This window comes from Erythrolamprus reginae, chromosome 12 (genome assembly GCF_031021105.1).
Source record: "Erythrolamprus reginae isolate rEryReg1 chromosome 12, rEryReg1.hap1, whole genome shotgun sequence".
Classification (NCBI taxonomy): Eukaryota; Metazoa; Chordata; class Lepidosauria; order Squamata; family Dipsadidae; genus Erythrolamprus; species Erythrolamprus reginae.
In genome coordinates, this window is record NC_091961.1 from 31,900,048 (window position 1) to 31,924,135 (window position 24,088).

Consider the following 24,088-nt stretch of genomic DNA (forward strand, 5'->3'; position numbering starts at 1 on the left):
AATGGAAAAAAGCCTATACTAATTTATATAGTTGAGACAAATTATAGTCTGGTGTATAATTAATATAATATAAATATAGTGACTTTAATGCTATTATAACGCTAATATCTGTATATACTACTATTAATTTAATTTTCTTTGATTTTCTTCTGTACTTACTATTGTGTTTTCTTTTTTAAAAGTGGAAAATTAATAAAATATTGAAAAAGAAAAGAAATTAAAGAGAAGGAAGGAATCACTGGAGAAGAGTCCAACTGCTGGGAACGACCGAGGGCAAAAGAAGAAAGAGAAGGAGATGGATGGATGGATGGATGGATGGAGTCACCGAAGCAGTTGGCGTGAGCTTAAATGGACTCCAGAGGTGGGAGAGGACAGGAAGGTCTGGAGGAACATTGTCCATGGGGTTGCGATGAGGTTGGACATGACTTCGCAACTAACATCACGTTGAGATGGCTACCAGATGTTATAATAACAGAGTTGTAAGGGACCTTGGAGGTCTTCTAGTCCAACCCCCTGCTTAGGCAGGGAACCCTACACCACTTCAGACAGATGGTTGTCCAACATCTTCTTAAAAACTTCCAATGTCGGAGCATTCACAACTTCTGGAGGCAAGTTGTTCCACTGATTAATTGTTCTGACTGTCAGGAAATTTCTCCTTAGTTCTAAGTTGCTTCTCTCCTTGTTTAGTTTCCACCCAATGCTTCTTGTTCTACTCTCAGGTGCTTTGGAGAATAAGTTGACTTCTTCTTGTAGCAACCCCTGAGATATTGGAACACTGCTATCCTGTCTCCCCTGGTCCTTCTTTGCATTAAACTAACCATGCCCAGTTCCTGCAACCGTTCTTCATATGTTTTAGCCCCCAGCCCCCTTTGTTGCTCTTCTCTGCACTTTTTCTAGAGTCTCAACATCCTTTTTGCATCGTGGTGACCAAAACTGAATGCAGGATTCCATGTGTGGCCTTATAAAGTGGTATCAACCCTTTGTGTGATCTTGATTCTCTCCCTCTGTTCATGCAGCCTAGAACTGTGTTGGCTTTTTGGGCAGCTGCTGCACACGGCTGGCTCCTATTTAAATGGTGGTCCACTAGGACTCCAAGATCCCTCTCATTAACCAAGCCATGCCCCAAACAACCATTTACTTATTTATTTTTATTTATTTATTGGATTTGTATGCCGCCCCTCTCTGTGAACTCGGGGCGGCTAACAACAGTGATAAAAACAATATTTATTTTATTTATTTATTATTTGGATTTGTATGCCGCCCCTCTCCGAAGCAATCCAATAATAAAACAACTAAAAAACCCTTGTTATAAAAACCAAACATACAGACAGACATACCATGCATGAAATTGTAAAGGCCCAGGGGGAAAGAGTATCTCAGTTCCCCCATGCCTGACGGCAGAGGTGGGTTTTAAGGAGCTTACGAAAGGCGAGGAGGGTGGGGGCAATTCTCATCTCTGGGAGGGGTTGGTTCCAGAGGGCCGGGGCCGCCACAGAGAAGGCTCTTCCCCCGGGTCCCGCCAAGAGATAAAACTCACTCTCCGGTCCTCACCCAGAAATCCTTGCAGTGCATACAAAAGAGAAGAGCAACAGCGGGAAGCCAGGAACGAGAGAGAAATATTTGCAATATCTTTGACGATCTGCAGACACGAGTTGCTTCGGGGAAGCAGTTTTAAAAGCAGTTTCTGACAAATTTAGCCCTTCTGCTCTACTGTTTTTCTCCGGCAACGCTTCTAACAGCTGAAGTCTGAAGGACAGACCACTTTCTGTTTGTCTTTGTCAAATGCCAGGCTGACGTAGGGCCTCTCTCTCTCTCTCTCTGCCAACTCTTCTCCTCCACTCAAATCCCAACAGGCAAAAATAATCCCGTTTTCTCCTCCCTCCTCTTAAAGACACAGGACAGAAAAGGGTTTTCTGAGCAGGCCATGAGGACACTGTGGTTACAGCTAATACCACTCTATAAAGCCTAAGAGGACCACACCTAGAATACTGCTTCCAGTTTTAATCACGACACTATAAAAAATAAAGAGGTTGAGACTGTAGAAAAAGCACAGAGAAAAGCAACCGGGATTAACGACTTGTATGGCTTTTAACTGTTTGAATTGTTTTGAATTGTTGTTTTGCATTGTTTTGGATTGTTTTTTAGGAGGTTCTTCAAACTTGGTAAGTTTAAGACTTGTGGACTTCAACTCCCAGAATTCTCCAGTCTGCACAAGACTTTCCTACCTCTTCTCTGTCGCTATGAAACTAAGGTTCTGAATTTTTTTGGGGGGGGAGAACTTTCTTTCTTTCTTTCTTCCTTCCTTTCCTTCCTTCCTTCCCTTCCTTCCTTTCCTTCCTTCCCTTCCTTCCCTTTCCTTCCTTTCCTTTCCTTCCTTTCCTTTCCTTCCTTCCTTTCCTTTCCTTCCTTCCTTCCCTTCCTTCCTTCCCTCCTTTCCTTTCCTTCCTTCCTTCCCTTCCTTCCTTTCCTTTCCTTCCTTTCCTTTCCTTCCTTCCTTCCCTTCCTTCCTTTCCTTTCCTTCCTTCCTTTCCTTCCTTCCTTCCCTTCCTTCCTTTCCTTTCCTTCCTTTCCTTTCCTTTCCTTCCTTCCCTTCCTTCCTTCCTTCCTTCCCTTCCTTCCTTCTTTCCTTCCTTCCTCCCTTCCTTTGTTACTTGGATTTCTATGCTGCCCTTCTCCAGCTAACTCAGTGTGGCTTACAAATAGATACAAAATACAAGCTTCCAAACATAACAATCAAGTTAAAACTCCAGACAGTTTAAAACTGTTCAATTAGATCCATTCAACCACAGTCGGGCCCCGGGCCTGCCTGCAAAGGTATGTTTTAAAACCCTTTCCAAATGCCAGGAGGGTATGGGGTAGTTCGAATCTCTGGGGGGGGGGGCACTTAATTCTAAAGGACCGGAGCCTCTAGAGCAGGGGTCTCCAACCGTGGCAACTTTAAGACTTGTGGACTTCAACACCCAGAGTTCCTCAGTCAGCAAAGGTGGCTGAGGAACTCTGGGAGTTGTAGTCCACAACTCTTAAAAGTTGCCAAGGTTGGAGACCCTTGCTCTAGAGAGCACAAAATATTCAAACTACACTGCTCAAAAAAATAAATAAAGGGAACCCTTAAACAACACAATATAACTCCAAGTCTATCAAACTTCTGTGAAATCAAACTGTCCACTTAGGAAGCAACACTGATTGACAATCAATTTTACATGCTGTTGTGTGCATTCAACTTTCTACAGAACAAAGTGTTCAATGAGAATATTTCATGCATTCAGATCTAGGATGGGTTCTTTGAGTGTTTCCTTTAATTTTTTGAGCAGCATGTTTTGCTTGAAATTTGACTTGTCATTTATAGCAGTGTTTCCCAGCCTTGGCAACTTGAAGATATCTGGACTTCAACTCCCAGAATTCCCCAGCCAGCATTTGCTGGCTGGGGAATTCTGGGAGTTGAAGTCCAAATATCTCCAAGTTGCCAAGGTTGGGAAACACTGATGTATAGCATCCCCAGGATCCATCCTTCCCAGGACGCAAAAGTTCTTTGTCCTTCTGCATTTATTTAATTTTATTTTTTTTTACTTTGAACTTTCCCCTTTTACCGGCTTTACACTGGGCACCACCCCAACAACCGCTCAGCCCCGAAATCAAGGCAAGGCTGCCACCTACTGCTGTCAGAAAGTTGCACAACTCTCTCCAAAACCCACAATTGCATTCAGCCATTTTTGCTGTGTGTGTTTGTGTGTTTTGGGAGGAGGAGGGAACTGTTGTCCTTAGGCCTCGGAGGATTTCGTGTGGGGTGTGTGTGTGCAAAAATCAAGGTTTGGCTTCCACCCCCACCCCCACCCCCAGCATCACTTCTTCCAGCAAACCCAAAGCCGGCCTGCACCGCTCAACAGCTGCGCTACCACCCTCGGGTTGCGAAAGGAAGGCGGGGAGCCCTTTCCTTTCCCCCAGTTGGCCTCCGGGGGCTGGGAGCAGGTCGCCCCTTCCCCAAAAAGGCGCCCACCGCCCCTGGAGGCTGCAAGGAGATGCGTCCCGATGCCCACTCCCCCCAAAAAACCCGCAGCTTCCCCGCGAACCTGGGACGCAGAGGCTCTCCAGCGGATGGTGGCGACCCCGGCGCGCTCCGTTTCATCCAGCCGGGGTCCCTCGAGCGGCTTCGGCGAGGGGATTTGGGGCTCCCCCAGGCAGCCGAGGCTTCTCCGCCCAGCTTCTCTTTCTCTCTCCCTCCGCGGCTGCTTTCTCAAGCGCTGCGGTTTCCTGCGCTGAGCCGGCACTTCCCTCTGGCTGGCTTGGTTGCGCTCGCGCGCCCTGGGCGCACAGGGCTCGCCTTCTCCAAAACCAGCCGGCCGGGAGGGGCGGTGGCTGATGGAAGGGTGGCTCCCTTGGACCCGCGGGAAGAGGAGGGGGCTGGGCCGTCGGCTGCCTGCCCAGAAGGGCTGGGGGGGGGGGGGGACCTGGAGCCCTGGGCCGGACCGACTATCGGATCTCGGAGTGGCCTCCCGGCGTCTCCGGGAGAATCGCCTAGGGTCCTTGATCAGCCCGGGGAAATCAAGACACCCACCCATTTAGGGTAAGATTGGATGGGTTTTACTTTTTTAAGCATCACCAATTAATTTAAGTTTAATTTTTTTACTTGTTTTTATTTTATGTATTAGAGTACTTCATTCATTCATTCATTCATTCATTCATTCATTATTTACAAATGTGTTTATTTGAATGTTGCTTCCTCTCTTTTCATGCAAGTATTAAATTCCCTGAGCTCAAAAGCTGAAATGCCTCCTCCTCATTTTCTGGGTTTTGTTGGGGGGGGGGGGGCTTTCCAGGAGCCCCAGGAAATCTCCAAGGAGATAGCTAGACTGTCAAATTGGTAACGTCCCCAAAATCAATGCTCAAAAAAGTCTTACAAGCCATCAAGAACATTCCCTGCTCCGCCAAGCAGAGAATTGTGCAAAAGGAAAAGATATTAAGATATTAAGAGGTGATTTTAAGCAATCTTAGGTGGAAATTGGCCCTTTTGAAAGGGTGGAAATTTTGCTTTTTTTTTGAAACTCTAGAATTTTGTCGCAGGATAAATTTCAAATTTAACACTTAGACCCGAATAAGAATTTTGTATGAAATTTTGCTGTTGCATCATAAAACTGCTGTTTTTAGCACAAATTTCATTTTTTTTAAAAAAACCAATTTTTAAGGGATAAAATGGCAGGGGAGGGATAAAATGGCAGGAGCGAGCATCCAGTGGACTGTATTAAAAAAGGCCATCTTAAAAGCCACTGGACTGTATGTAAGACAAATAACTAAAGGTAAAAGGAAGAAGAAACCGCTATGGTTTAGCAATGATGTAAGGGCTATAGTCAATGAAAAAAAGGCTGCCTATAGGAGGTATAAAGAGTCTGGAAGTATAGCTGATAGGGAGGTATATAAAATGAGACAGAAGGAGGCGAAACAGATAATATATGCTGCTAAAGCCTCAAAAGAGGAAGAAATTGCCAAATCTGTAAAGAAGGGGGATAAAACCTTCTTCAGATATATTAATGATAAGAAGAAGAAAAACTGCGGCATCACGAAGCTTAGTACCGGGAATAATACATGCATTAATGGGAATAAGGAGATCGCTGACCATTTCAATAGCTACTTCTGTTCAGTTTTCTCAAAAGACACCTTACAAAATAATACTATAGAGGGATATAGCATTGCTTCCAGCTGTACGGATTCAGCTCCAGTGATCTTAGAAGCCGATGTCTTAGAAGAACTTGAACGATTAAAGATAAATAAGGCAATGGGTCCAGATGGCATCCACCCCAGAGTTCTTAAAGAACTCAGATCTGTCATTGCTACCCCCCTGACTGATTTGTTTAACCAATCCTTGTTAACAGGAGAAGTTCCTGAGGATTGGAGAATGGCCAGTGTTGTGCCTATTCACAAGAAGGGCAGTAGAGAAGAAGCTGGTAACTACAGGCCAGTTAGCTTGACATCAGTTGTAGTTAAAATGATGGAGACTCTACTCAAAAAGAGGATAAATCAGCACCTAAAAAACAATAACTTATTAGACCCAAATCAGCATGGCTTTACTGAAGGCAAATCATGTCAGACTAATCTCATTGATTTCTTTGACTATGTCACAAAGGTGTTGGATGAAGGTGGTGCCGTGGATATTGCCTACCTGGACTTCAGCAAAGCCTTTGATACGGTTCCACATAAAGAGCTGATAGATAAATTAGTGAAGATTGGACTTAATCCCTGGATAGTTCAATGGATTTTCAGCTGGCTGAAGCATAGACATCAGAGAGTTATTGTTAATGGCGAGTATTCTGAGCAGAGTCAGGTTACAAGCGGTGTGCCACAAGGATCTGTTCTGGGTCCTATTCTTTTTAATATATTTGTGAGTGACATAGGGGAAGGTTTGGTAGGGAAAGTTTGCCTATTTGCCGATGACTCTAAAGTGTGCAATAGGGTTGATATTCCTGGAGGCGTCTGTAATATGGTAAATGATTTAGCTTTACTAGATAAATGGTCTAAGCAATGGAAACTGCAGTTTAATGTTTCCAAATGTAAAATAATGCACTTGGGGAAAAGGAATCCTCAATCTGAGTATTGTATTGGCAGTTCAGTGTTGGCAAATACTTCAAAAGAAAAGGATTTAGGGGTAGTGATTTCTGACAGTCTCAAAATGGGTGAACAGTGCAGTCAGGCGGTAGGGAAAGCAAGTAGGATGCTTGGCTGCATAGCTAGAGGTATAACAAGCAGGAAGAGGGAGATTATGATCCCACTATATAGAATGATGGTGAGACCACATTTGGAATACTGTGTTCAGTTCTGGAGACCTCACCTACAAAAAGATATCGACAAAATTGAACAGGTCCAAAGACGGGCTACAAGAATGGTGGAAGGTCTTAAGCATAAAACGTATCAGGAAAGACTTAATGAACTCAATCTGTATAGTCTGGAGGACAGAAGGAAAAGGGGGGACATGATCGAAACATTTAAATATATTAAAGGGTTAAATAAGGTCCAGGAGGGAAGTGTTTTTAATAGGAAAGTGAACACAAGAACAAGGGGACACAATCTGAAGTTAGTTGGGGGAAAGATCAAAAGCAACATGAGAAAATATTATTTTACTGAAAGAGTAGTAGATCCTTGGAACAAACTTCCAGCAGTTGTGGTAGATAAATCCACAGTAACTGAATTTAAACATGCCTGGGATAAACATATATCCATCCTAAGATAAAATACAGAAAATAGTATAAGGGCAGACTAGATGGACCATGAGGTCTTTTTCTGCCGTCAGACTTCTATGTTTCTATGTTTCTATGTTTCTATTTAGCCCCTGAGCTGCTTAAAATAAACTTGCTTTGAAAGCCCCAAAGTTGCAAACATACAATGTTTCCGAAGGATCCTATACCACGAATTCCAACACCAAGAACAAAGAAACACCAGGAAAAGCAGAAATTGGCTATTGTTTATTCCTAAACATTTGCAACTAGTGAAGATGTACCATCATCAGGCGTCATCGAGTTGTTAAGATTGGAAGGAAGATATATCCCCGCCCACCTCTCCGAAAATAACAGTGGGAATGAAAGGTAGAAAGAAAGAGAGAGAGAGACAGAGAGAGAGAGAGAAAGAAAGAAAATTGTATTCTTGCCTGAGTTTGGGGTAGGAGCAATGAATGGCCAATTGAAATCATAGCACCAACAAAGGAGTCTTTAAACTTGAGCATAGAGCCTTGAAGGGAACATCTTCATCAATAGATCAGAGCAGTTTTCTGGAACTTGTAGACGTGTGGAGATTGCAGTTTTTCAACTTCCCAGTTTGCCAATCATTGCAAATTATCTCAACATATCTGCAGGTGCCCAGGGAGCAGTAATGGGTTGCTGCCCCCATGCAGTGGGGGTAGTAAGTTTATGCACAATTTATTGAATGCCTAATTTTTTTATTGTCCTCTTCCTCTAATACCTTAGTATGATCCTTAATTACTTTTAAAATAGGAAATAATTAAATAGTATGTTTTTACCCATCAACGCTTTAATAATTTTAATCATTATCTAGAACTGAACTTCTATAGCAATTCAAGAAAATCGAGCTACTTGCCTTATCTGTTATCATGCTGAACCTTGTGGGTTCAGTACAATACCTTTAAAATGTCGCTGTGCTCTTCAACAAATAATGCTGTCTGTCATTCGTCCTTTTGGGGGCTATTCAAATAATGGGACTTAATCCACTGAAAAAGAGTCCAAGCACCTATTTGACAAAGTTTTCTTGGTTGGTAAGCTACTCCCACCCAGTCACATGATCTTGAAGCCATTCCCCGGTAACATGATTGTCAAGCCACTCCCACCTGGTCACATGGCCATCAAGCCACAAAATAAACCACACCCACTGTGTGGCGGTAAAAATTTGGCAGCCCATCACTGCCAGGGAGGTCATCCCAGTTGTTCCAAAAGTGCTTTTTCAAGAGGCGATCGGACTTTCTTGGGGTTTTTGTCCCTGGAAGTCGTCTCGCTCCTCAAGCAAGAAGCTTCTTCCAGCCTGATTGAAGTTCTGATGGTTCAGAACCGAGGAAGCTTTTGGGATGAGAGGAGAAACATCTTCAAGGAAGGAAAAGCAAAGACAGTCCGATTGTCTCTTGAAAAAGCACCTTGGGTTATGTATTTGGGCCATTAGCTTTGAAAAAATAAACCTCTTGCCTTTATTGTGAAATTAAGGGGGTCCCCAAGTTAGGGCCCCAATCGGGGACGTGAATTTCTGTCGCTGAGCAGTCAGGTTGTAAAAATGAGTTGCCTCCAATTTTATGACCTTTCGGCCACGGTGGTTAAGCGTTATGGTGGTTCGTGCGGTTGGTAAGCGAACCCAGCTTTCCCCGTTGAGTTTTGCTCGTCGGCTCGGCTGGGAAGTTTGCAGAAAGTTTGAACATGGGACATTCCAGAGTACGGGCCCGAATTTCGATCGCGTCACGCAGCGGATGTTGCAAACAGGCCTTTTCAGCACCGTCGTAACTTGGAACAGTCGTGGTTGCAAATTGAGGATGCTGGGAAATCACCCTGGGCAAATTCCAGATGGGTACGAACCCCTTGGATGTTTTTATAATTCCTGCTCTGGAAGGATCAAGGCCTCTTTCATTCCTGAGAAGATGCCCACAACTGGGGGGGTGAAATCTGGCTTTAGAGGGTTCATCCATCCATTCGCAGAGAAGGCTCCCACCCCCGGGGCGCCTGCTCTCCTGGTTGCCACAGCTATAAAAACGGGGTGCAAAGGTCCCAGAATGGGGGCTTGTGGAAGCCAAGGCAACGCCGGAAGAAAAGGAAGAGGGTTATTGCTGCAGTGGAGAGGTTTTCTGGGTGGTGGAGGGGGTCTGAGAAGGGGGAAGGGGCTCCTCAGGGAAAGTCCTCTTGATGGGCCAGAAAGAGAGGGAAAGAGAGAGGAAGGGAAAGGATGAAACGGAAAGGAAGAAAGTGGAAGGAAGGAGGGAAGGGAAGGGAAGGAAAGGGGAGGGGAGAAAAGGAAAGGAAGGAAGGAGAGGAAGGGGAGGAAAGGAAAGAAAAGGAAGGAGGAAAAAAGAAAGAAAAAGATTTGCGAGACAGAAAGAAAGAAAAAGGAAAGTGTTTGTGAGAGAAAGAGAAGGTGAGAGAGGGAAAGAAAAAGTGTGTGAGACAAAAAAGAGAAAAGAAAGGGAAAAAGGAAAGGGAAAGAAAGAAAAAAGGAAGTGTGTTTGAATGGAAAGAAAGGAAGGAATAAAGAAAGAAAGAAAGAAAGAAAGAAAGAAAGAAAAAAGTTTGTGAGACGAAAGAGAAAAAAAATAGCTGGCTCGAGAATTCTGAGAGTTGAAGTCCACAAGTCTTAAAGTTGCCAAGTTTGAAGACTTCTCTTTCAGAGCATCCACAAGGCCAATGTCCAGTAGCCACACCACTGCCACCAAGTCTTTGTGGGACTGCAGGGAAATACACTGCTCAAAAGAATAAAGGGAACACTCCAAGAACCCATCCTAGATCTGAATGAATGAAATATTCTCATGGAATACTTTGTTGTGTGCAAAGTTGAATGTGCACAACAGCAGGTGACATTGACTGTCAATCAGTGTTGCTTCCTAAGTGGACAGTTTGATTTCACAGAAGTTTGATTTACTTGGAGTTATATTGTGTTGTTTAAGTGTTCCCTTAATTTTGTTGAGCAGTGTGTTTTTCTGTGCCTTGCTTCTTCTCCAAAAGGTTGTCCCCTCTAGAAGTGATGGCACTTCTTCAAATTCTCAAAAACAAGTGTCACCCAGGAAGCAATGCACCACTTTTTTTTCTCAGCCTACAGTAATGGTACAAATGCAAAACTTTAGATATATATTATTTGAAGAGTCAGGAGTGTAAATTTTGCGTTTCTTCAGACAGATAGCGTAGCTGCAGCTGTGTTTCGAAATGGCGTCTGTAAGGGATGTACGTTACAAGCAACGTATTGTCATTGAATTTCTCACTGCAGACAAAGAAACTGTTGGGAACGTTCACAAATGTTTGTGTACAGTTTATGGAGAATCCGCAGTCGACAGAAGTACGGTTAGTCGCGGAAGACATTTTGAGGATGGATGACAAAGAGGTGATTCACACAATGCAGAAATGGCTTCGTGACCAAGGAGTGGTACCAACAGGGCATACACACCCTTGTGTCTTGCAGGAGGAAGGCCACAAAGCGGGACGGAGATTACGTGGGAAAATAGGGAGCGTAGAAGAAACATCGTTCTTTTTTGTGTGCAGGTTTCATTGTGTTGAAGAAAAAAAATGTGGTGCATTACTTTCTGGGCGACCCTCGTAGAATAGAATAGAATAGAATAGAATAGAATAACAAGAGTTGGACATGTTGAAGCAGGAGACCTGATACCACTTCAGAAAAACGGTTGTTCAATCTCTTCTTGAAAATTTCCAGTGACTGAAGCACCCAAAACTTCTGGAGGCAAGTCGTTCCTCTGGTTAATTGTCCACTCTGTCTTAGGAAATGTCTTCTAAGTTCTAAGGTTGCTTCTCCCCTCGGTTAGTTTCCACCCGTCTTTAAAACAAGCCGCACGGAGAGGAAGCTAGGAAGTGGTTTGGATGAACGCGCGGACTTGATTGTCTCAGAATTGGAAAATAAATCATTGCCAGAAGAAACACCGAAGGACCCCCCCTCCCTCCAGATGTTCTTGGACCAGCGATGGAGATCCGAGAAGGTTGGCAACACCCTTCAAAAAAGTCTCAAATGGCATTTTTTTTCCTGTACGTCTGCAGATAAGATATATAGACAAGGTATTTCTCCCCGGCAGGCTGGAAGTGTGAAACTGGAGCAAATTGCCATTCCAGGCAAACTACAGTTTAATTATAATCTCCTGTAATTTCTTCCGGTTAATCAGGACGAACCGGTTTCGAATATGGTTTCATAAACCGGACGCACTTGAATCACCAGATGTAAAAGGTGGAAGTGTGTTTCTTTTATGGCTCCGACATGAAATTCTCACCCCAGGTGGTCCTCGACTTATGAGCCCGGTTGTTTCTGTGTTGAGCGAGATGTGAGTAAAGTCACTTTTGCCCCCTCTTGAGACCCTTTTCCAGCTGATGCCATGAAGGGGGTCACTTTGCAGTGGACAAATCAGTTAACTTGGTCGGTAAGTGGATCTGGACTCCCCATCAACTTTCCTCGACTGTTGTAAATACAGTGGTACCTCTACTTACGAACTTAATTTGTTCCGTGACCAGGTTCATAAGTTGAAAAGTTTGTGAGAAGAAGCAATTTTCCCCATAGGAATCAATGTAAAAGCAAATGATGCATGCGACTGGGGAAACCACAGGGAGGGTAGAGGCCCTGTTTTCTCCCAGGAGATTCCTAGAGAGGCCCCAAGGAGGCTTCTCCATGCCTTTTCCAGCCCTGTTTTCTCCCAGGAGATTCCTAGATAGGCCCCACGGAGGCTTCTCCCTGCCTTTTCTGGCCTTCTTTCCTCCCAGGAGATTCCTAGAGAGGCCCCACGGAGGCTTCTCCCTGCCTTTTCTGGCCTTCTTTCCTCCCAGGAGATTCCTAGAGAGGCCCCACGGAGGCTTCTCCCTGCCTTTTCCGGCCCTGTTTCCTCCCAGGAAATTCCTAGAGAGGCCCCACGGAGGCTTCTCCCTGCCTTTTCTGGCCTTCTTTCCTCCCAGGAGATTCCTAGAGAGGCCCCACGGAGGCTTCTCCCTGCCTTTTCCGGCCCTGTTTCCTCCCAGGAGATTCCTAGAGAGGCCCCACGGAGGCTTCTCCCTGCCTTTTCTGGACCTGTTTCGTCCCAGGAGATTCCGAGAGGCCCCACGGAGGCTTCTCCCTGCCTTTTCTGGCCTTCTTTCCTCCCAGGAGATTCCTAGAGAGGCCCCACAGAGGCTTCTCCCTGCCTTTTCCGGCCCTGTTTCCTCCCAGGAGATTCCTAGAGAGGCCCCACGGAGGCTTCTCCTTGCCTTTTCCGGTTACAGTTTTGGAAGCCTGGGTTTGTAAGTGGAAAATGGTTCTTGAGAAGAGGCAAAAAAATCTTGAACACCCGGTTCTTATCTAGAAAAGTTCGTAAGTAGAGGCATTCTTAGGTAGAGGTACCACTGTATGAGTCAGTTGCCGGGTTGGGGGATTGGATTTGGATCGTGGGACCGTGGGAAAGCCCCAACCATCATAACTACGAAGCCGCAGCTAAGCCTCTGGATTGGCATCTTGGGGGAGGCTGCAAAAAGTCGTAACTGTAAAAAACGATCAAAAGTCACTTTTTTCCCAATGTCGCCGTCACTCTGAACAGTCCCTTAATGGATGTAATAAGTCGAGGACTAGAGCCAGATCTCCCGTTTTCAGCCGAGACGCACCCCGAGGTTTTTATGCAACCCGAAGCCGCCTTTCCTTCCCTTGGAATCTGTCAGCCACCGGTTCTGGCCCCACCAGAAGGAGCGAGTTTTCCAAACGCCGCTCAAAAGTTCGAAAACCCCTCCAGGGGGGCAGAGGGCCCTGTAGTCTGGATAGATATTTGTGGGGAGGGATTATAAAGGGTGCAGAAAAAAGGCTACCGGGAAAGGAGGCCAAGAGGGAGGAAGGGAAGATGCCGAAATCACCCCATGGCTGCGTGGAGGGATGCGGGGTGCAGCCCTAGGCAGACCACGCCTCCTATTAAGTCTTCCGGGAGTCTTAATACGCATCCACATGCTACAGTTCCTGCAAGCAAAGCGAGTCCCCAAAAAAACAAACCCCGGAGGCGATAAAGCGATGGCGCTACAAAGTGTGCTTGTCAAGAGGAAAAAAACCCACCCTCCCTGTACAGCTTCCCCCCCACCCAGCCCAGCCCCTCCCCCGGGCCCTGCCCGAACCAGTTCTAGCATCTCCCACTCTCTCCGGCTGCCCCCACCCCGTTGGGGGGCTAGTCAGCTTTGGGAAGAGAGATTGGAGGATACGGTCCAGAAATGTATAGGAGAGAGGGAGGGAGAGAAGGAGAGATACGAGGGAGGGAGGAGGGGAAGGAGAAAGGAAGGAAGGAGGCAAGGAATGGAGGGGAGGGGAAGAGAGGAGGGAAAGAAATAGAAAGGAGAGCAAGGGAAGGATGGGAAAGGAAGGAAGGAAGGAAGGAAGGAAGGAGAGGAGTAGGGTAGGGTAGTGGAAGGGAAGGGAAGAAATAGAAAGAAGAGGGAGGGAGGGAGGAAAGGAGGGAGGAAAGGAGTGGAAGGGAACGGAAGGGAAGAAAGGAGAGGAAGGAAGAAGAAAGGAAGGAGGAAGGAAGGAAGGAAGGAAGGAGGAGGGGAAGGGAAGGGAAGAAAGGAGAGAGAGAAAGGAAGGAAGGAGAATGGGAGGAGAAGCAAAGGGAACAGAAGGGAAGAAAGGAGAGGAAGGAAGGAGAAAGGGAAAGAAGGAGAAAGGGAGGAGAGGAGAAGGGAAGGGAAAGAAGGAGAGGAAGGAAGGAGAGGAAGGAAGGGGGAAGGGAGGAAGCCTTATTTTTCCACGAAGAATTTAGGTTAAAACAGTTCCGAGAGCCTTCATCAGTCTTTGGCCCAGCTGTTGGTGGTCCCTAGTTCTCCAACCTCTCCCTCCTTGATCTCCACCCTGCCGAGGTTCCGTGTGGGGCAGGAGGGCAGCGGGAGGGAGGGCATTGCCTGGCTGGCTGTGTTTGTCCCCCAGCATCAGGAACGGGGTCCAGGTGCCCTCTTATCTCTCCGCCTTCACCTTGTACTTGAGGGTGAGGTAAGCCAGAAGGCGGATGATGAAAAAGAAAACCCCCAGGACCACAAAGTCGAGGTACAGTTTGGCTTCCTCCACATCCAGCTCCTTCAGGATCTTGGCTGGGTCCTTGAAGGGGCAATCAAGGTCTGTGCAGTCCAGATTCCCACGGTCCATGGAGTAGATGGTGAGGATGACGCCTTCAAAGCCGTACCTGAGGCAGAGCAAAGGAGAGACGGGGAATGGGGCTAGAGAAGAAGTGGAAGCTTGGCGCCTTCGGAAAAGGGGACTGGAACATCCAGCATCATTCTTTATGATGGGGGGAGGAGGGGGAGTTGATGGATGGATGGACGGATGGACGGACGGACGGACGGACGGAGGGATGGATGGATAGGGAGACAGACAGACAGACAGACAGACAGACAAACAATAGATGTTAGAGACACATGGACGGATGGATGGGTTGGTAGATACTGGTAGATGATAGATGATGGATGGATGGATGATAGGTAGACAGACAGACAGACAGACAGACAATAGATGTTACACATGGATGGATGGATGGATTGATAGGTACTGGTAGATGATAGATAGATGATAGATAGATAGATAGATAGATAGATAGATAGATAGATAGATAGATAGATAGGTTGGTAGGTAGGTAGGTAGATAGGTAGGTAAGTAGATGATGGGTAGGTAGGTAGGTAGATAGGTAGATAGATAGATGATAGGTAGGTAGATAGATAGATAGATAGATAGATAGATAGATAGATAGATAGATAGATAGATAGATAGATAGGTGATAGATAGTCAGACAGACGTTAGAGACACAAGGACGGATGGATGGATTGGTAGATATTTGTAGATGATAGATAGATAGATAGATAGATAGATAGAGATAGAGATAGATAGATAGATAGATAGATAGATAGATAGATAGATAGATAGATAGATAGATAGGTGATAGATAGTCAGACAGACAGACGTTAGAGACACAAGGACGGATGGATGGATTGGTAGATATTGGTAGATATTGGTAGATGATAGATAGATAGATAGATAGATAGATAGATAGATAGACAGACAGACAGACAGACAGACAGACAGACAGACAGACAGAGAGAGAGAGAGAGAGAGAGATAGATAGATAGATAGATAGATAGATAGATAGATAGATAGATAGATAGATAGATAGATAGATAGATGCGAGGGTATATCTAGATGACCTACAAGGTCCCTTCCAACTCTTGCGCATGTGCGGAAGCAAAAGTCACACTGGGGATGCGCCCACACATGCACGCAAGAATCCCCATTGCCCCCACCACTAGCCAAGCTTCTTACCTCACATAGGAGACGTAGGTGCTCCACCGGAGGTAGGTAGGGATGGTCTTGAAACTGACAAAGAACCCGGAAAGGAGGAGGACTGGAATGGCTGAAACGGGACCCACGAAAGTAGCCACCTGGGAGGAACATGGGGGGAGAAAACAGACATCTAAGATGGTTGGATGCTGAAAACTCAGGATTTCAAGTCGAATACGTAAACCAGCTTTCCGTAGATTGGGGTCCTTCACCATCCCAAGCCAGGTAGGCCTCGTAGACCTGTTTGATCCAAGAGAGCAGGTGAGGAAAGCAGGTTTTAAGTAGATGCCTGTTTTATCTCCTTAGTTCAGAGGTCTAGGACTGTGATCCATCTAATCAATTGTACCATGACACCACTTTGGGTCATTCAAACAATGATCTCGCTTCTTCCCCTTTCTACTCTTTGGATGTGTCAAGCTGTCTTTTGGGAATTTTGCATCTTCTGAAGACCCTGGTTTTGGAGCTGGGTGTCTTTTCTTTTTCTGTACACCGAGAGCATCTGTGCCAAAGACAAATTCCTTGTGTGTTCAATCACACTTGGCCAATAAAGAATTCTACTCTACTCTACTCTACTCTACTGTACTCTACTCTACTCTATTCTACTCTACTCTATTCTCGAGAAATGTATCTTTTCTTTTTATGTATACTGAAAGCATATGCACCAAAGACAAAGTCCAATCACACTTGGCCAATCAAGAATTCTACTCTGCTCTGCTCTACTCTACTCTTGAGAAATGTATCTTTTCTTTTAGTACATTGAGAGCATATGCCCCAAAGACAAATCCCTTGTGTGTCCAATCACATTTGGCCAATAAAGAATTCTATTTCTTTTTCTTCTTTTTTCTCTTTCCTTCCGTCCTTTCTTTCCTTCCTTCCTTCCTTCTATCCTTCCTTCCTCCCTTCTTTCCTTCCTTCCTTCCTTCCGTCCTTCTTTCCTTCCTTCCTTCCGTCCTTCTTTCTTTCCTTCCTTCCTTCCTTCTATCCTTCCTTCCTTCCTTCTTTCTTTCTTTCCTTCTTTCCTTCCTTCCTTCTATCCTTCCTTCCTTCCATCCTTCTTTCTTTCCTTCCTTCCTTCTATCCTTCTTTCTTTCCTTCCTTCCTTCCTTTTTTTAAGAAGGACCTTGATTAGATCCTACAATGTTGCTCTTTCTTTTTTGATCCTTAATTCCTTTTTGTGTGTGTGTGGCGGGGAGGGGGATCAAGCTAAACTCTGGTTTAGCTTGATAACTTGAATTCCCCTCCTCCATCAGAAAAGGTCCCTGGACCGTTCTGGAACCATGCTCCTGCTGTAGACTCACTTGTGGGGAGCTGGAGGCTGCTCCGATGAAGAGACCCACAGATTGGGCCACCAAGGCGGTGGAGGTGGCCAAGGCTGAGAAGAGCAAAAAGCGGATGGCTTCGGGGGGCTGCCCAGTCATCCAGTAGACGATGCTGCAGTAGGTGATGGGACAGATGATCTGCAGAAGAAGCGGGAGACCAATGAACAAGGGCCGGGGTGGCTCAGTGGTTGGAGTGCAGCACTGAAGGCTACTTCTGCTGATTGCTAGCTGTAGTTCAGCAGTTCAAATCCCACCACCGGCTCCAGGTTGACTCAGCCTTCCATCCTTCCGAGGTGGGCCAAATGGGGCCCCTCGGCCTGCTATCCAGCTGTAAAAACAAAAAAGCAGTGGACCCCTCCTGATGGCAGAAATGGAGGTCAGGATGACATGCTCACCTGAAAAGGAACATCCGCTACAGTTTTGGCCAGAAAGTAGGCCTTTAGACTGTACCAGTAGTTGAGATGCTCTCGCAGAAAAACTGACATCTCCAGGGGGACTGCAAAAAGAAAGAGGGAGGGAGAGGGAGGGAGGGAGAGAAGGAGAGAGAGAGAGAAAAAGAAAGAGAAAGAGAGAAAAAGAGAGAAAAGAGAGGGGGAGAGAAAGAGAGAGAAAGAAAAGAAAAAGAGGGAGAGAAGGAGAAAGAAAGAGAAAGAGAGGGAGAAAGAGAGAGAAAGAGGGGAGATAGAAAAAGAGAGAGAAAGAGAGAGAAAGAAAGAAGAGTGAAAGAGAGAGAGAGAAAGGGAGAGAAAGGGAGGGAGGGAGAGAGGGAAAGAGAAAGAAAGAGAGAGAGAGACAGAAGGAGGGTGGGAAGGAGAAAGAGAGTGAGAGGGAGGTGAGTTGACAAGAACAACATATGCAGGCAGTGTTGTGGCCAGCAGCCTGTACAGCTGATAGCAGATCCCATTCGAGAGGAGATCAAGTTGGTTATACGCCAACAACCTTTGCAGCTGGCACCCATGTTGTACAGTGAGGAGGCTGGCGAGAAGTCAGTGCCTGAGGCAAAGGTTCAGCCTTGGCCTTCGGAACCTCCAGCAACTCTTGGCAGTGATGAGAAAGAAGAGGATTCTCCTCTTCTTGATGCACGAGTATGCAGGGCTTCCAAAAGGCAGGAATGGTTACATGCTTAAATCTTGTAAAATCAGTGTGTGGGGGGCCTATTTCTTCGGGGACTTGTCGCTGGGACTGAACAGGGACCCACCTCCGACACCCGCCTATCTCACCCAGAAAAGTCCTTAAAGATACCAGGCTGTTCTTCAAAGGGACCCCTCCCCCCCACACACCTCCAGCCCCAACTCACATGTCAAAATTGTGGGCATCAGAGCAGCAAACATGAGGAAGAGCATGGAGAAGAAGAGGAAGCCAGTGTTGTTGAAGACCTTGGTGGCATCGTTGCCGATGTGCAGGTAAAGTAGGCCGATCAAGACCCCCGTGAAGATGTGGGACATGAACCTCAGGTGGGTGAGGAGCTGTGCAGAACAAGAAGACCCATAAGTAGAGTAGGGCAAGCGAGTAGAATGCTTGGCTGCATAGCTAGAGATATAACAAGCAGGAAGAGGGAGATTGTAATCCCACTGTATGGTGAGACCACATTTTGAATCCTGTGCTCAGTTCTGGAGACCTCACCCACAAAAAGAGATTGATCAAATTGAACAGGTCCAAAGATGGGCTACAAAAATGGTGGAAGGTCTTAAGCACAAAACTGATCAGGAAAGACTTAATGAACTCAATCTGTATAGTCTGGAGGACAGAAGGAAAAGGGGGGACATGATCGACACATTTAAATAGGTTAAAGGGTTCAATAAGGTCCAGGAGGGAAGTGTTTTTAATAGGAAAGTGAACACAAGAACAAGGGGACACAATCTGAGGTTAGTTGGGGGAAAGATCAGAAGCAACGTGAGAAAATATTATTTGACTGAGAGAAGAGTAGATTCTTGGAACAAACTTCCAGCAGACGTGGTTGCTCAATCCACAGTCACTGAATTTAAACATGCCTGGGATAAACATAGATCCATCCTACGATAAAATACAGGAAATAGTATAAGGGCAGACTAGATGGACCAGGAGGACTTTTTCTGCCGTCAATCGTCTATGTTTCTATTGTGGGAAGCCAGACTCTGTGGCTTGACCGATCAGTTCCCTTTTTCTCAAGATGTTCCAACCAGGCAATGTTCCAACCATGGCTGCCGCTACTGGTGTGGTTGTGTGCGTGGCTTGGCGTGACCGGCGAGTGAGAACCTGACCGCACTGTTCACTCATTTTGAAACCGTCAGAAATCACGACCCCTAAATCCTTCTCTTCTGAAGTTGGGTTGGGTTGAAAGCCAGTAGACCTCCAGGGTTGAAGGAAACTCTTCTTTATCCCAATGGGGTGATGTGGGTGAGAAGCACTTCCAGCTCAGCGGTCTTCTCCTGTGTTCAGAAGCTTGCAATGTCTTTATTTGTGGCGAGGAAATAAGCTTTTTCAGCAAGCTGCCCAGGGCTGCTAAAGGAGTTCATAAAATCTCTGAACACATGAAGAATGAAGACGAATTGTGCTGTACGAACCCAGCCTCTCTTAACCCCACGCAGCACAAAATACTCATTGTTGTTACTGCTTAGTAAATACAAACCTATCAAATATTCATCTGAGATGAAAGCTGGCCAGAATCTTTGGCTGGACCAGGAGTAAATGTTGCCATTGTTTAAAAACAAATCAATAAATAGGCTGGGGAGGAATAAAAAGGTGACGATCAAATCCTGGGTCTTGAATCTCTCTGAGGGTGACCTGCCTGGTTGGAGACCCAAATAGCAGGTTCAGCTTGGAGGTGTTCATGGGAGAAGAGAGAGAGATAGAAAGAGAGACAGAGACAGAGACAGAGACAGACAAACAAAGAGAGGCAGAAAGATGGGGAGAGAGAGAGAGAGAGAGAGACAGGGACAGAGAGAAAGAGAGAGGCAGAGAGACAGTGAGACAGAGAGAGAGAGAGACAAAAAGAGACAGAGACAGGGAGAGAGACACACACAGAGATAGAGAAAGAGACAGAAAGAGAGACAGAGAGAAAGAAAGAGAGAGAGACAGAAACAGAGAGACAAAGAGAGAGACAGACAGACAGACAGAGAGCACACACATGCATCTATGTGTTAACCAAAGTCAAGTTGGTGGCCACAACACATATAAACAATGGATGGGCTTCTATGGCCACCATTGACTTCCGGGAGACCCTCCTTGCTCTGCATCCGAAAGGCCCCAAAGATATTCCAGATGTTGCCACAGCAACTGAAGTCAGAAAACATCAGTAATGCAAAACACAGAAGCATGCCTTCCTTCCTTCCTTCCTTCCTTTTTTCCTTCCTTCCTTCCTTCCTTCTTTCCTCCCTCCCTCCCTCCCTCCTTCTTCCCTGACTCTTACCGTGTCTCTCAGGATGCAAATATAACTCCTCTTGAAAAGGATGCAGAATTGAGTCAGGGTGCTAGTGGCAAACGTGTGGCTCTCGATATGATCCAAATCCTGGGGTTGAGCCAAGGCGAGAAAGAAAGGGAAAAAAAGAGAAGACGAAAGAGAGAAAGAGAGGGAGGAGGGAAGGAGGGCGAGACAGAGAGAGAGAAACTGCAGATGAATAAAAACTCCAACAATTCTAGCAACCTCCAAGGAAAACCTTATGACTGAGGCCCCTAAACCTTTTGGTCACCAGGTTCTGTGGTTTTTGCCATGGATTGGAAGGGTCAGGTTGCCACGTCCTGCCTGCATCCCACGGATGGGGCTTTGCTTGTTGACGTGGCATGTCACACAGTTCCGTGTCTGTTTATGGACCAGTCGGGGGGGGGCTTGGAGACCCCTGATTTATGGCACCTTTTCCTTCCTTCAATTGTTGGTGCCCACTTTGGAATTTCCATGTAATCTTTTCTCCTTATTTCCCTCCACACCTGTAATATCGTTGCCCTTAAATTTTCTGGACAGTCCTCAGTATTTTAGTTTTGCCCTTATTTATTTTTAGACCTGCAACTTCTCCAAATATCTCTATCTCTTTTCAACAGTTGTGGTGCAGAATTTGTTGGGTCTTTCCAAAAACAACACCGGGTCGTCGGCAAACGCCTGGGTTTTATATGTTTGGGGTTTTAATTTGTGTATGACACCTTTTCCAAGCAATGCACAAGATGGGGCACATCAACTGGTAAAAAAAGAGAGGTCAAAGGGAAACAGAACAATCTTGGAACCAGCGAAGATGCCCTCGCCTAGCCTAACAGGGTCCTCCTGATGCCTTGGGGTTTCCAGCTGTCAAAGAATCCATCCTCCCCCTGCCCCGTAGACCACTCACCGCCACGCAGGGCCCTGGCACCAAGGAATCCATCTTCTCTGGACTGCTCTTCTTCTCCTCCATGGTGCACAGCCCGTTCTGGACGGCTTGGAAGAGGAGTGGGTTGAGGTCGCCATACTCCCCCGAGGCCACCTCAATGACTGCGATGGGGAAGACAGAGGGAGGCATCTGAGGAGGTCATGCCTCTTCCAAAAGACGCTCATCTCTACTTAGGGGTGGGCTACTGCCCAGACGGGGAGGGAACGCAGTGGGGTAGCAAAAAGGGAGCTCCACCCCAGTTCACCCAATTTGCAATGAAAGCATTGAAAGAAAATGCAGGGTGGTCCTGCATAAGCCACGCCCACACTGTGATAATAAAAAGTGTGGTAGCCCTTCCCTACTTCTACTCAACCTTCCCGTGCTAAGAATCTTATGACTATTATTTTCATGAATCCATGATCAGCCAACACTGTTTGGCTGACGGGACTCGGAGAAGACTGACCCTATGGGGGCTATGTGGTAAACTCCAGGTCTATCCATCAGCCAGATGTTCAGGAGATCCTCAGATAAAGGACTCAGCATGTCCAGATAAGGTTGGTGAACATCTCCCTAGAAACCCTAGTAGGCTCGACCTACTACTATAGGATCCTAGGAAAAGACCGTGCAATGCATCTCTTAACTCTGGTGGGTGCAAAGGCCATCTACGGCCGACGTGACTTACTGAAATCCGCTGGGTTATGGTAGGTGGGACAATGCAAGCCAAGCCCTTTCAGATATGGGATGAGGTTGGAGACAGCGCCCTTGAAGATACATTGACCTTGGCTGAGGATGTAGAGCTGGAAAGAGAAAGAAAGAAAGAAAGAAAGAAAGAAAGAAAGTAAGTAAGAAAGTAAGAAAAAAAGAAAGAAAGAAAGAAAGAAAGAAGGAATTAAGGAAGGAAGCAATTAAGGAAGGATAGAAGGAAGGAATTAAGGAAGGACAGAAGGAAGGAAAGAAAGAAAGAAAGAAAGAAAGAAGGAATTAAGGAAGGAAGGAATTAAGGAAGGAAGGAATTAAGGAAGGAATTAAGGAAGGACAGAAGGAAGGAAGGCAGGAAGGAAAGAAAGAATTAAGGAAGGAAGGAATTAAGCAAGGAAAGATAGAAGGAAGGAAAGAAAGAAAGTAAGAAAGAAAGAAAGAAAGAAGGAATTGAGGAAGGAAGAAAGGAATTAAGCAAGGAAAGACAGAAGGAAGGAAGGAAGGAAAGAGAAGAGAAAGTGCAAATCCTGAGTGCCATAAGAAATACATCACTTCATTTGTCATTCTTTTTATCATTCTTATCATTTCTTTCTTTTAGCCCATTACAAAATTTATTCCATATTTTGTAATAATCCAGATTCCTCTTGTCCTTTCAATTTCCTTGTAAGCATATCCATTTCTGAACAACCCCTATTTTTTTTAAATGATCGTTCCCTCATTCGGTTTCTCTTTATTTTTCCATTGTTGCCCATAAATAATCCTGGCTGCTGTCAAAATATGAATGAGGAGGTACTGAGTTTCTGTTTTTATAAACCTTGTTGAAAATCCCTAAACGGAAATAACACGGGGATAATTGTCTAGCAGTTTAATAAAGGTTCTTGAAGTAGTCTTTATTGATAGTATAAATAAAGACTACTTCAAGAACCTTTATTATTTATAGCAGTGTTTCCCAACCTTGGCAACTTGAAGATATTTGGGCATCAACTCCCAGAATTCCCCAGCCAGAAATTTAAGGAAACTGATTATAACCTTCTAGAAATGGCCGACCTCTCAGACTTTCAAAGAGGCCAAATTGTTGGTGCTCGAATGGCAGGCGCTAGTGTAACAGAAAGTGCCCGAATGTTGGGCGTTTCAAGAGGTCATGTCTCAAAAGTCATGACTGCTTTTGAAAGAGAAGGGAAAATGTCCTCAGCCAAGCACAGGTCTGGTCGAAAGTCGAAGTCGTCTGAGAGAGACTGGTCGGACTCTAAAGTGAATTGTTAGAGCGGATCGCAAGACTGCAGCTCCTGAAATCACTGCAGAGCTCAATAGACACGTACAGAACCCGGTTTCCACAAAAACTGTTCGAAGGGAGCTTCACAAATCTGGATTCCACAGAAGAGCTGCAAGGTGTTTCCATTTTTCTGTCCACCCCCTGTATATCCGATAGCAGCTTCTGACAGAAAAGGGGCTATGCCCCGAACATTTGTTGTATGTCTGTTTTGTTTTGTGTGTAGTGATTTAAAAACAATTTAATTTTTTTTTAAAAAAGATACGTCACCCGGGATCCTCAAATCAAAGAGTTTTAAAACGGTGAACTCCTGCCCCAGATAGTCTAAGCCAGGGAGGGGGAACCTTTTTTTCCTTGGGTGCTGAAAGAGTAGGGGCACACACTATCATGCTTATGCGAGTACCCACACCCATAATTCAATGCCTGGGGAGGGCGAAAACAGCGTCCCCTGCCCCCCAGAGGCTCTCTGGAGGCCGGAAACGGCCTGTTTCCCAACTTCTGGTGGGCCCAGTAGGCTCATGTTTCGCCCTCCCCAGGCTCCAAAGCCTTCCCTGGAGCTGGAGGAGGGTAAAAACGCCCTCCCCTATTCCCCCGGAGGCTCTCTGGAAGCCAAAAACGCCCTCCCAGAGCCTCTGTGCGAGCCATAAATCAGCTGGCCGGCACACACATGCATGTTGGAGCTGAGCTAGGGCAACGGCTTGCGTGCCAGCAGATATGTCTCTGAGTGCCACCTGTGGCCCCCGTGCCATAGGTTCGCCATCCCTGTTCTAAGCCCTGCAAAGGCCTCCTTCTGCCATTGGGGGCGCCACCTTGGCTCCTGGGGCATTTCCATCACACGCTGCTCGACGGAGCAAGTTTATCTCCTGGGAATCTCGCCGAGGGCCTCACCTTGTCAAACTTTTCAAAGAGCTTAGCGCTGGGCTGGTGGATGGTGCAGATGATGGTGCGGCCCCCTTGGGCCAAGGATTTGAGGAGGGAGACCACCT

General features: G+C 46.0%; 2 protein-coding genes and 1 long non-coding RNA gene across 5 annotated transcripts in view; 1 reads left to right on the forward strand and 2 right to left on the reverse strand.

The window, feature by feature from the left end:
* LOC139174891 (uncharacterized) overlaps window positions 1-826 on the forward strand; it is a 1,893-nt gene extending 1,067 nt beyond the window's left edge. The window contains exon 2 of the long non-coding RNA XR_011560448.1: window positions 183-826. This is a non-coding gene — a long non-coding RNA (uncharacterized lncRNA). The remainder of the gene's footprint in view (window positions 1-182) is intronic.
* Window positions 1-4,305, reverse strand: part of NLRX1 (NLR family member X1) — a 23,020-nt gene extending 18,715 nt beyond the window's left edge. Inside the window, exon 1 of the mRNA XM_070765561.1 lies at window positions 4,068-4,305. The gene's annotated coding sequence lies outside the window, so the exon portion shown is untranslated. The remainder of the gene's footprint in view (window positions 1-4,067) is intronic.
* A 6,983-nt stretch (window positions 4,306-11,288) lies between these two features.
* ABCG4 (ATP binding cassette subfamily G member 4) overlaps window positions 11,289-24,088 on the reverse strand; it is a 42,690-nt gene continuing 29,890 nt past the window's right edge. For all 3 annotated transcript variants that reach the window (XM_070765579.1, XM_070765578.1, XM_070765577.1), the window contains 9 exons: window positions 23,991-24,088; window positions 21,816-21,930; window positions 21,116-21,255; window positions 20,209-20,307; window positions 18,118-18,286; window positions 17,216-17,316; window positions 16,800-16,958; window positions 15,484-15,602; window positions 11,289-14,356 (listed from right to left, as the gene is read on the reverse strand). The exon at window positions 23,991-24,088 is cut by the window's right edge and continues 26 nt beyond it. In XM_070765579.1, coding sequence (XP_070621680.1) covers window positions 14,131-14,356; window positions 15,484-15,602; window positions 16,800-16,958; window positions 17,216-17,316; window positions 18,118-18,286; window positions 20,209-20,307; window positions 21,116-21,255; window positions 21,816-21,930; window positions 23,991-24,088 — 1,226 coding nt within the window. In that variant the 3' untranslated portion in view covers window positions 11,289-14,130. The remainder of the gene's footprint in view (window positions 14,357-15,483; window positions 15,603-16,799; window positions 16,959-17,215; window positions 17,317-18,117; window positions 18,287-20,208; window positions 20,308-21,115; window positions 21,256-21,815; window positions 21,931-23,990) is intronic.